This window comes from Hemiscyllium ocellatum, chromosome 4, assembly GCF_020745735.1.
Source record: "Hemiscyllium ocellatum isolate sHemOce1 chromosome 4, sHemOce1.pat.X.cur, whole genome shotgun sequence".
Classification (NCBI taxonomy): domain Eukaryota; kingdom Metazoa; phylum Chordata; class Chondrichthyes; order Orectolobiformes; family Hemiscylliidae; genus Hemiscyllium; species Hemiscyllium ocellatum.
Window position 1 is genome coordinate 34155813 of NC_083404.1, and position 13344 is coordinate 34169156.

At 38.9% G+C, this 13344-nt stretch overlaps 1 protein-coding gene across 13 annotated transcripts in view; it reads right to left on the reverse strand.

The window, feature by feature from the left end:
* lrrfip2 (leucine rich repeat (in FLII) interacting protein 2) overlaps positions 1-13344 on the reverse strand; it is a 139196-nt gene that overhangs the window by 57358 nt on the left and 68494 nt on the right. For 8 of the 13 annotated variants that reach the window (XM_060822901.1, XM_060822903.1, XM_060822905.1 and 5 more), the window contains 4 exons: positions 12244-12300; positions 12091-12144; positions 8943-9011; positions 7009-7122 (listed from right to left, as the gene is read on the reverse strand). The exons of 4 other annotated variants lie outside the window; for them this stretch is intronic. In XM_060822901.1, coding sequence (XP_060678884.1) covers positions 7009-7122; positions 8943-9011; positions 12091-12144; positions 12244-12300 — 294 coding nt within the window. The remainder of the gene's footprint in view (positions 1-7008; positions 7123-8942; positions 9012-12090; positions 12145-12243; positions 12301-13344) is intronic. One more of the 13 variants, XM_060822909.1, reaches the window with a different exon arrangement.

Genomic DNA, 13344 nt, shown 5'->3' on the forward strand with positions numbered 1-13344 from the left:
ACAATTAACAATGGGGTGCTGGAAGCAAGGGTAATGGGTTAACAAGGTGGAAAAACATTCATTATGCAGAGCCAGTTAATAATATTAGAAGTTTTCAGAATGTGAGGTCAGTTTAATAACATGAAAAGTATTCATTATGTGAAGCCAGTTATTCATTGTGTAACAGCAAATGGCTTGATCTTTATTATTGACACTCGCTAATTATCGCAGTCCCCCAATCAATACGTACGTTGATGGTCCTCCCTATAAAATGACTATAAAGTACCCTGAGAAAATGCTGTTCCAGAGAAGACTGAACTCGTGTCTCTGTGCATGTGGGCGATCATTCTCTCTCCTTCCAGGGCCCAGAAAAAAGATGAAGGAGGGAAAGCCACACTGTGTTTCTGAGCGTTTTGCTTTGACTAAGGGGGGAAGAAACAGGACGACACCCGTACCTGATAAGATGCATCCTTGGACATTAAAGGGATTATCTCTAGAAATAGTGACTGCCTTGGCAGTAACTTGAAAGGGCTTAGAAAAGATTTAGAAGAATGTTGCTTGGATTAGATGGTTTGAGCTGATACGGAAAGGCTGAACAGGATGCAACTATTTTCCTCTGGAGCAGAGGCTACAGCTTAGTCTTATTGAGGTTTATAACATCATGAGGGACATGGATACGGTGAATAGCAAAGTCTTTTTCCAAGGATAGGCAAGTCCAAAACTGGATAGCATAGATCTAGGGCAAGGGGGGGGAAGATTTAAAAGGGACTTAAGGGGCAATGTTTTCACACAGAGGATGCGGCGTTTATGGAAAGAGTTGCCAGAGGAAGTGGTGGAGAGGGGGATAATTATGACATTTAAAAGGCATCTGAATGGCTACATGAATAGTAAGCGCTTGGAGGGATACAGACCAATTGCTAACCAATGAGTTGAGATCAGTTCAGGATATCTAGTCAGCATGGTTGAGTTGGACTGAATGGTGTGTTCCATGCTTCGTAACTCCATAACTCTACAATCACAATCATGGAGTTGTACAGCAATGGAAGTAGACTGTTTGGTTCAACTCATCCATGCCGACCAGGTTTCCCAAAATACACTAGCCCTGCTTGCCTGCATTTGGCCTGTATCTGTCCAAATGCCTTGGAAATATTGTGACAATACCTGCATCTACCAGTTTCTCTGGCAGTTCATTCCACACAGTAAACCCATTTAGAAAACCAATTATTTAACTTTACAGTCATAATGAGTAAGTAAACGGATATACAACTTTGCTTTTAATTTTTGTATTTGAAATCGGAAATAGGAGAACCATCTTGACCAAGGTGATCCCAAACCCCATCCATTGTCAATTATCTGATCTCACTTGACCATAAGACATCGGAGTGGAAGTAAGTCCATTCGGCCCATCGAGTCCACTCCGCCATTCAATCATGGCTGATGGGCATTTCAACTCCACTTAAAAGCATTCGCCCTGTAGCCCTTAATTCCTCATGACATCAAGAATTTATCAATCTCTGCCTTGAAGACATTTAGCGTCCCAGCCTCCACTGCACTCTGCGGCAATGAATTCCACAGGCCCACCACTCTCTGGCTGAAGAAACGTCTCCGCATTTCTGTTCTGAATTGACCCCCTCTAATTTTAAGGCTGTGTCCACGGGTCCTAGTCTCCTCACATAACGGAAAAACTTTCCTAGCGTCCACTCTTTCCAAGCCATGTATTATCTTGTAAGTTTCTATTAAGTCTCCCCTTAATCTTCACAACTCCAATGAATACAATCCCAGGATCCTCAGCTGTTCCTCGTATGTTAGACCCACCATTCCAGGGATCATCCGTGTGAATCTCCGCTGGACACGTTCCAGTGCCAGTTTGTCCTTCCTGAGGTGTGGGGACCAAAACTGGATACAGTACTCCAAATGGGGCCTAACCAGAGCTTTATAAAGTCTCAGTAGCACAACGGTGCTTTTATATTCCAACCCTCTTGAAATAAATAACAACATTGCATTCGCTTTCTTAATCACGGACTCAACCTGCATGTTTACCTTAAGAGAATCTTCGACCAGCACTCCCAGATCCCTTTGTACTTTGGCTTTACTAATTTTCTCACCGTTTAGAAAGTAGTCTATGCTTTTATTCATTTTTCCAAAGTGCAAAACCTCGCATTTGCTCACGTTGAATTCCATCAGCCATTTCCTGGACCACTTTCCCAAACTGTCTAGATTCTTCTGCAGTCTCCCCACTTCCTCAGTACTACCTGCCTGTCCAGCTAACTTCGTATCATCGGCAAACTTCACTAGAATGCCCCCAGTCCCTTCATCCAGATCATTAGTATATAATGTGAACAGCTGCGGCCCCAACACTGAACCCTGCGGGACACCGCTTGTCACCGGCTGCCATTCCGAAAAAGAACCTTTTATCCCAACTCTCTGCCTTCTGTCAGGCAGCCAATCCTCAATCCATACCAGTAGCTCACCTCGAACACCATGGGCCCTCACCTTGCTCAGCAGCCTCCCATGTGGCATCTTATCAAAGGCCTTTTGAAAGTCTAGATAGACCACATCCACTGGGTTTCCCTGGTCTAACTGGGAACTGGAAGCAGATCAGTTGATCTGAGTGCTAATGGCTGATAAGGATTGGAGTCTCTACATGGATTCTTGTTCCTGTTCATTGCTCAGGAACCATTTTTATCCTGTGGGTAGCAGGAAATGACAGAATTAAGGTCCACTTAAAGTCGGTGTGGATTTGTCATTGTTTCTGATGTTGCTTTTTGGATTAGGTGTTAATCAAAGCCCATCTACTCACATTGGGTGGATGTGAAAGATTCAATGACACTATTTTCAAGTAAGATCAGGGAATTAGCACCAGTGTTCTGGCCAATAGCTATTCCTTAAAAAAAATTCTGATAATTATTACATTGTGGTTTGCAGGGGGGTTTGCAGTACATAAATTGGCTGTTGCATTTCCTATTTTACAGCAGTGTCAACACATCGTAAATTGCTTAATTGGCAGTAATAAACTTTGAGGAGCCCTTGGGTCATGAAAGGCACTATACAAATGTAAGTCTCTTTTTCCTTTTACTTTAGCTCTGCTTTGAATCTAAATAATTGGCTATCATCACAACACACCTTATATTTAAAGAATTCGAAAATGGCACTGAGAACCTCTGTTACTTTTCTAGTTATTTCACAAGCCTAGGAAGAATATGGTAAAGGCCTTATGGTTTACCACCAACATCATTTTGCAAACTTACATCTTTATGTGGTGACTTCAACATAGCAAAACAGCCCCATGACTATTTATGGAGTATTATTCGACAAACTCTTACACACATTCACATATGAAGGCAGAAACTAAAAGTTTTGCCAAAGATTTCAGTCAAAAGAAACATCTAAAGTAAGAAAAAGGTGGAGAGACAGCAAGAAATGTCAAGAATAAATTGGAGAATCAAGAGCCTAAACAACTGAGTGCATGGCTGCCAATAAAATTGAAAATACAGGGGCCAGAATTGGAGAAATGCAAAGCTGTTCAAATGTTACACAGCTATTCAAGTTTGAGATTAAGGATCTGTTGAGGCAACGCAGGTTAGGAATTGTCAATTGGTGTTTCGGATGGGAAAGAACCTAACTTAGGTCATTCAGGTGTGATGGCCAAAGGGCACTTTGTCAATTAGCCAAGGTGGGTCACAAATGTAAGAACTGGAAGGATGGATAACTTGATAAACTGTTTTGATATTCCAGCCACTGATAATAGGTAACAACAGAGTTGTATGTGCAATTCATTGTGAACACATGTGGAAAAAGAGAGCTTTAAGGTACATTGTGTGCTGGAGGTTAACGTGCTGCAAGTTATTATTTTTAAAAATTGAACAGTTCATGCCTGAAGAACTAAAAGCACTTTTTTTCAAAAATAAAAAGGGAAATGTTTCAGGATTGTTCTTCACTAACGCTCAATATTTAGGTCTGACAATATTAAAGCACATAACAGCAAAGTGAGCGAGCAAGTGCTTATGATAACTACATCTCAATCAGTTTTTAAACAAACCTCAACAATTGCTTCCCACCTTTAGAAATTGCCATGAAACCCTTCTCTGTGGGTCATGCAAAATTCAGTGTGGTGCTAATCTTGACCTTACCATTTGCATATGTAGGAATTCTATCATGAACCAGTTTACTAAACTGGTATCCACCAAGATGCAAATAGCTAAGCTGTTCCCTTCAAGACCTTTCCTCAAGGACACTTAGGATGTAACAACCCAAATGGTTCCTTGGAATAGGTAAACCAAATTCTAACACCAAAGTGGAAGTGAAGTCTGTTTACTCTACATATTCAGAGGCAGTGAATGAATCTTCCTTTATGAATCCTGAGACTATAGAAAAATATCAGAAGTCTGAAAAACTGCTAATGTAACACCTCTATTTGAAAAGGGAAGGAGACAACAAAAAAAAAGGCCTGTTAGCCTAATATCATTTATTGGAAAGATGTTAGAGCCTATAATAAAGCATGCAATAACAGAGCATTTAAAAACGCTCCTAATATGATCAAGCAGAATCAGGATGGCTCCATGAGAGGAAATCATGTATAACAAATTTACCAGGGGTCCTGAGGAGCTAGCAGCAGGATAGATTAAAGAGAAAGCAGTGGATGTAATAAATGTGGATTTTTACTATGAGTTTGAAAAGACATTCGACTACTGCATAATGTAGGAGCCCAGGGCATTGGGAAGTAGTATGTTAGTTAGCCAATCCTTTATACATGTTAAGACAGAGTTGGAATAAGGAGAACATGTTTAGGATGGTAATCCGTAACTTATATGTTCCACAGGGAACAGTGCTGGGTCAACAAATATTTATGAGACATACTAATGGCTTGGATGATGAAAGTGAATGCGCTATTGTCAAGTTTGTGGATTACACAATTAGATGAGATGACAAGTAGTGAAGACGACACAGAGTTTGCACAATGATATTGATATGTTAAGTGAGTGACCAAAAAAGTAGCAGCTGGAATATGACATGGGCAAATGAGAGGCAGACACTTTGTCCGGAAGAAAAAATAAGCTATTTAAATGGAGAAAGACTGCAGAAAGCTTTGGAACAGAGATTTGGGAGTCCTCAGAAAAACTAGCATACAAGTTCAGTGGCTAATAAGGAAACCAAATGGTGCATAAATCTCAGGAGGGTTTGATGAAACAATAGTTGGATTGGTTGGATAACTGTGACCAGTCTCATAACACAAGGAAAGGTGTATGGGTACTGGAGGCAGTCAGAAGGTTCACAAGGCCAAAACCAAGTATGGAATTGGTTACTGATACTAACATGCTCGGATAGAGGATTGGAATTCTTGCATTCTGTGCAGGATATGGCCAGTAGGAACTGCTCTAAGTACCTGTTACGAGTTCAAGAACTGGAGGGGGAGGAGGAAGTCAATGATATGATATTGGAACACGGATATGCAAGGTAAAATGATTTCAATATACTTGAAATAGGTCACTTGTCACTAAATTTAGATTCCCACATTAGCTTGTGATCTCTGCAATACTTAACTATTACAAAAACGCTATACTACTCACAGAAGGCAAAGGCAAAATGAAGGTCAGAGCAAATGATTTAAAGAATGACATGAACAAGCATAAGGAGTATAAAGAGCATAATTAGATCTCAGACCTCATGCTGAAAAAGAAAGAATATACCAACACTAGTGAATTGTGCCAAAGTGAATTTGTCCTGTGGCAACAATGTTTTATTCATATAAAACGGATTCATATCTGCACAGACACTCAAAGTTTTTGTCATTGAGAGATTCAACAGTTGAAGTTCACTCGATGGCCCTCCCAACTTCCCCTTTCAAAGTTGAGCTCAAGCAAAAATCTAGTGCCTGTATCTCAGCTTGCAATAAGCTTTGTTCATCTGTATTTCAAGCTCATTAACACATATGGACACTGATCCCACTGCTTTGATTTTAAAATTCTCATCTGACAAATCACTTTCTCGATTCTACCTACCCATGATTTCTGCCAGCCTGACAAATCTCTGTAATCCCTGCCCACTTCACTTTTTGGCTTGTTGTGCATCTCTGATTTGCTCCTTCAGCGACAGTTGAGCATTTAATTGTTTGCACCCTCAAAGCCTGAATTTCCTAGTCAAACATCTCCTTCTATAATGGAATCCTTAAACTTACCCCTTAAAATGAGCTTCTATCTTCATGCACCTTTATGGCTTGGGATTACAGCCAAATTAGGAGCAAACTAATTGTTGCTTATTCCACTCCTTCATTGACCATACAATCTCAATTTAAAAAGGAAGTGACATCGACAATGAAATTTAAAGAAAAAGGTTACATAATCAAACAGTTTCAGAAACATATCTGCCAGATTCCTTGAGTAACAAACAACTAATCAGTTATTGCAAACAAAATTTACTCAAAAGGAATATATAATATACTAAAGAGCAGTAAAACAAATAACTGCCTGTCAACATAAGTAGTCATCTTAACAATTCCTTCATCTGCCCTCAAATTAAATCCACTGGAGATGGACAGACTGATTTGAAAGTCCAGCTTGAAGAGTTCACGAAATAACAAATCTTCCTTCAACATTTGAAAACAGTAAACATGGAGCATGTAAAGAGAACAAAGAAGTCAATAAGCTAACAAGCTCAGGTTCTCCACACAAGATAATGGAATATGCATATGCTGAGGATTGTAAGGTTTAAGTATACACAGCTTTCTCTCAACACTTTTTATATTAGTATAAGTAGATAAAGTCACAAAATGACACCAGATTGTTTAATCATGCTTAAAACTGTAGATTGCATTCACAAACATGCAGTTCTACAATCATTGCAGTCTCATGGTTTTCCAAATGTTCAGCAGGTCAGTTACCTGACAGTTCAAAGCAGAAGATTCAAATAGGAATACATCTAAAATGTATTACATAACTAAAGTTATCAGATAAAAACTGATAAAACTGCACACAGGATGGCCACCTCTTCAAAACTAACCACAAACCACACAGTGCAGATGTGCTCACTCACACTAAAGGGATCTGGAGTAGAAATATCATCCAAGTCCGAGACCACACTTCCCCTGCGGTTTGAGCGGCTAAAATAGTCAGCTATCGATCCATTATGATCAGAAAAATCAGAGGACTGTAGAGAAATTGCAAAATAAGAAAAAGTGATGAAACAAACATGGGATACAGAGCATTCTAAAAACAAATGCACGGTAATTAAATTTTTTTGCAGACCATGTTTGGTGGTACAACAGTAACATAGTATCCTCACTCAAGGACTGCTACTCAAGATAAAGTTTCAAACTCAGAAGGAGCATTTCTGATAACTTCTGATCAGAAGTTATTTATTCAAAATGTTAACTTTGCCTCTTTCCACAGATGCTGCTTGACCTGCTAAGTAATTGTAGTATTTTATGTGAAGAGGCCTGAAACTTGTTTCAGGAAGGCATCTTGGACAACTACAGGGTGGATCTCACAATACAGCATGTGACAAACAACAATGTGGCAGTCATAAAAGCGCATTATTGAACACTCATCAATTCCAATTCTTAGGCTGCTGGATTTGAATGACATGTTAAATTGGAGGTTCCACTGATGGATGTACAAGCAGCCATTGCATCAGCCAAGTTCTCCTGGAATCTGACCAATAATTATCCCTCAAAAGACCATGACAGCAGATTATCTGATCACCTACCTCAGTTCTTGGTGGGACCTTGCTACATACAAATTAGCTGATTTACTATGTAACAATTGTGACTACATTTCTAAATACTTGATCAGTTGTCCAGCATGTTGAGATCATGCAAGGCACCATATAAATATAATTATCAAATGTTGAAGAGTTCAAGCTGCCTCTGTAGATGTATGGCAAGGGCACATATATAGATGTTTGCAGTCTTAGTAATTTTTTTTGCACTGTATTATGTTGGACACAAAACAGCAACTTCCTTCCAGGAATGCTACACTCTATGGGATAGTCTTGATCTCTTGCTGCTAGCAATTGTACCTTTTCCTATAGCCTAGGTGGTTGAAGACAACCACCACTTAGGTTAGTGCATGGTCTATGCAACCTGTTTCTGTGCATTTAAGACAGCTATGATCTCCCAAATGATCCTTCACCCACATCTTGTCTGTTACATTTACAGTTAATTAGAATAGGGATATCACCAAGAAATATCCAATTAGCATGTTAAATGAGTGAGCTAATCCATGTTCAGAGTTTTATATTGAATTAGAAAGCACAGTTAAAGTTATAAAACAAATCTGAAGCAAATTTGCAAATACTAATAAAAAAATGGAAAAATAAATTTGTTTTTGGTTTCATTTGGTCACAACCCAGACATGTACAGTGTGAAGCAGATTGGTCATGAAAAACGATGCACGCTATTAAAAAAAACAATAACAGTAAAGAAACATGCGTTTTTTAACCAGTCATGAACAAAACAGATGAGCCCAATGGTATAAGCATACAATTAGCAAGTGCATTTCCAGTCTAATCACATTTTCAGTTTTCATTTCAAGATAATATTGGTCATTTGCGAGCCTTAATTTATTTCTACTGTTGCTAACATGGGCCTCCAATCAACCAACTCGTTGCATGATCGTTTAATTATCTTTTTATGGCTTCAATTGAGACAATCTTGTCACCAAGAAGAAGCTTTCCTCTTCTGTTCAAAAAAGTGACAAGTCATTCAAGCCATTAACTTGTTTTCTGCAATTGAAAAACTTTTGTTTACTTCATGTACTTATTATCCTACCTATACTAAACACTTGCTAGGTTTACAATTCTACAGCTGTTCATTAATTTGTCTTTTACAGTGTCTTATACATGTTGACGGGAAACAAAACGGATTTCATCCATGGTAATAATCTTTACCATCCCTGTTATTTCAAATCTTTCATCATGAGTAAAGGCTGATACCAGAGAACACATGCTGACACGCATAAAGAGCTTACCACACTATCACGACGCCCCCGGCTGATATTATCTTGGGACACGGTGCTCATTTTCTCATCATCTGAATTCTATCAACAGTTCAAGTGAATAAACTATAGAACAAGTCATGATGACACGAATCTTATCACACTAAACAGTATAAATATTGTCACAATGACTGCATTTCTTTAACTCGGACATGAACTGCACCAAGTTGCAAATAAGGTGCAAGTTCATATTTTAAATAAATCCAACTTTGTTAATAACACGCACAAGATTTTTAGTGGAAGTGTAGTAGTTATATTCCAGTCACACAACTCCAAGAAGAAATGGTTCCATAATGTGCGGAGTTCCCGATTTTCAATGACTCTAGCAGAGGGCAGGTTCATTACTGGTGGACTAAACTCTTAGACCAGGCACAAGCTATGCATAATACAATGAAAGTAGGCTACAATTTCTCCTCCATTAAAGATTTTAACAAAAACCTAAGAGAGAGTCAGACTGCAAAGCATCACTATCATCAAACATAGATCAGCTTTCCATCCACAAAAATGAAAACGATCAGATCAGAATGCCTGCCTTGGAGTTAAGACGCATGCATGGATGAATTGTATTTTTAAAATTTGATTTCAGAAAAAGTATACCTTTGCAGTTAATATTACAATTGTAAAAGGACAGGGATAGAAGATGCAATCTGCAAAATTTAGAAACCCATGGGAAATGAAGTGATTAAGTTTTCATCAGTAAAAGACTTTAGCCAATCTAAATGAGGGTTCCATACCTTTGGAGTCTGATTTTGTGGGTTCTTGGTGGATAAGCTATCACTAACACCAGCGTGGCCTTCCTTACCAAATCACATCCCATCTCCAACAGCATTTCTTAGCTCTTGAGAATCACTCAGATTGCATCTCTTTGAACATCCTTTTTCTTTATTGTTCAAACCAAAAACATCAAGTATCTCATTATTATACAGTCACTATGTTCTTTTCTCATCCAATGCAAAGATCCTCTTATCCTCATTCAATCTCCATCTCATGTTTTTTTTCTCTGAATATTCCCTTAATCTCACCATTTGTACCAAGTATCAAGTGTATATCTATATGCATGGTTAGCCATGCTATTTTGTGTGGCCTGTTTACACCAATGAGGTCCATCATGACAAAATCATCCAATAGTCATTACGTTTCTCCTTCTCACCCTATTTTCTGTGTATCTGCTCCTGGAAGGAACTGCCCCAAGTTAGTTACAACTGCACACTCTTGTGTCCAACTTTAGTTCGCCACAATAATTCATCACAATCCTTCTGATCGTTGTTATTTGTACGCTACCCTCTACCTTTAATGCTGCTATCTCCACTAAAACCATAACTCTCCCACCCTCATTGCTTCTTGTTATGATATAAAGGATATCATTGCCTTATATCCCAAGAAGGCAGATTTAAGCATTTTTGTCAGAAAACTGCTTTAGTCATTTATTGTCAAACATGGCTGGATCAGAAAACATGACTGGGTGCTACTCTGTCAAAGCTGATAGTTATTCCAGGATCCTCTGGAACATCAAGAGGGGTTTGGACTGCTCCACAACAAGGACTTTGAAACAGAGTAAGCCATTTGTTTTCAATCATAATTGCTTGTTTCCTCAATGCCACTTTTCACGTCTCTATATCATAAAGTTGTGAAGCTCCAGAAACTGTCAATTTCTGTGTCCAATTTGCTCAATGATGAAGCTGGGAGTAGAGAATTCCAAAGATTTACAACTCAGTGAAATAGTTCCTCATCATCCAAGTGTTAAATTACTTGCCCCATCTCCTCTGATTATAGCTCCTGGCTCCAAAGTCATGAGCCAGGGGTAACATCCCATCTATATTCACCCTGAAACAATTCTCTAAGTTACAATTAAATCACCTCTTATTCTTCTAAAATCTAGAGAATATAGTCTGTCTGCTCAGACAATTCTGCCATCTTAGTGATTAATTTTGGGGAAACCTCTTTCTATGGCAAGCATATCCTTCCTTAGCCAACGGGTCCAAAACTGCACATAATACACAATATGAAGTCTCAGCAAGGCTTTCTAGCTGCAGCAAGACATATTTAGTTCTGTACTCAGATCCTATTAAAACTAAAGGAGTATAATTGCTTGCTCCAGCTGCTGCTCCTCCATCCTCAACTCCAACAAGCATGAGAAATCTGATTTCTTTGGAATTAAGACTGACATCTATTTTGATGCCTCTGCTGCTTCTCTTTCCTTCACCCAGCAAGGTTAGAGCCTCAAAGTACATCTCTCCACATTCCCAACCTAAGTTCTTCTTTCAAGTATTCAATATTGCTTTACAACCCTCAAATTAGCCAACATTGCTGATATTCTTCAGATACTATACCCCTCCTCTTCACTCTGTCATAATCACCCCACTCCTCAAAAGGGGGGTGGTGTGCGCATGCATGTGGGAGGAGAGAGCAAGCGAGCCAGAAAAGAAGAACAGAAGTCAGACAAAGGAGTGTGGTAATGCACAGGTGGACTGGAAAGACGCTGTTTCAAAGTTTAACCATTCATCAGTTAGTCTGCAGATCAGTGTTTCTACTGGAACTTAGACTGTGAGCAGCTCCATTTCTTCTCAATCATCCAGTTCTTTGATAGACCAGGATGTTGAGTGACTCAGCTGAATGTCCGAATTAAGATTTAACTGTTCATAAACTTCAATACAATAGGCTTTGTGCAAAGCAATGTAAACAGAAAACTGATTCTGTGCTATACATGCGCACCCAAGACAGTGTGCATTATAGTCCATGCTGATAAATAATGTTTTAGTACTATTATGCACTCAGAATGTCTTTGCTGTTTAAGTTTCTAGCATTGAGTTAAGTAAAGTATTATGGAGTGGTTCACATCAAAATATTTGATGGGCAGTTATTAGATTGTTATTGTGATGACGAATTAGTATTCATCTAAAAATCAATGCTAGTCAGCGTGTCAACGATGCACACAAATTTGTTTTTGAAGAGATAAGACATTTTCATTTCGGTGTTATTTTTACATTAAAACTATACACCTTCAGTGAACATGCTGTATAAATTTCTGTGGCAACAACTTACACCTTGCATAATTAGTTTCATCATCAACATTTTAATACATGAAATCAAAACTATTCAAGATGCAGGACACGATTCTTACCAATGGACTATTGTGCCCTGAACTTGCTCGAGAAGAATAACTGTATTCAGATGGCTGGGGGAAAGATCAGGGATGTTAAAAAATGTAACAACGCTGCCTCATAACCAAAAACCTTTTTCTTGGAGTTATCGTTACACATTGCAATAAACTTACAGTTCTTGAACTAGATCTCCGATTGTAACTGTAAAGTCTCTCATCGCTTAATGACACCTACAAATACAAATATGTGTTAAATGCTTACTTATGAGAGAAATGAGCTTATCTCAGCTCTCATAAGGTCAAACAGGTCAGCAGATCAAAATCAATTCCCACCTCAGGCGACTGACTGCGTGGAGTTTGCACGTTCTCCCCGTGTCTGCGTGGGTTTCCTCCGGGTGCTCCGGTTTCCTCCCACAGTCCAAAGATGTGCGGGTCAGGTGAATTGGCCATGCTAAATTGCCCATAGTGTTAGGTAAGGGGTATATGTAGGGGTAGGGGTATGGGTGGGTTGCGCTTCGGCGGGTCAGTGTGGACTTGTTGGGCCGAAGGGCCTGTTTCCACACTGTAAGTAATCTAATCTAACTTCAGGCTTTACGAAAAATCAATAACGTTCTGATTTTCCATGGTCTATGACTGAATATTTGTCTATGTCAAATATCTGAAACATTCCAATAATTGACTTCGAACCTATATACACACACAAAGTCACATCTAAAATTAGAGCTTCTTGAAAATCTGAAACTGTATCAAGAAATTTCAAATATATCAATAGCTTGGTGGGCAATAAAATAAAGAAGCATTGCAAATGTATCAGTACTATCAAAGTCAGTCTTCGATCCTATTATTGTTCGCTCAACTTTTGATGGTTCGGTCAAAGCATTTCCCACAGTCAAAGACAAACGGTTTACTAACAGCCATTATCTTGTGACAGCACACTTCCCTTGGAATTATGACATTGTGTTCACGTCCCACTTTAGGCAACTGAGCAGCTAATTCAGGCAGACATCTCAGCTTTCTACTTGTCAGAATATTATTTGGTCGAGACATTAAAAAAGGTGATGCCCAAATGTTTTGAGATGGAAATAATACCTGCAATGAGCCGATTGCCTTATGAGGGAAGGCTAAACAGGCTAAGCCTGTATCGTTTGCAGTTTGGAAGAGTCAGAGGTGACTTAATTAAAATAGATCCTGAGGGGATTTGTTTGGGTGAACGTTGCAAGTATGTTTCCTCTTCTGGGAGAATCTAGAACTTGGGGTCATAGTTTTAAATAAAGC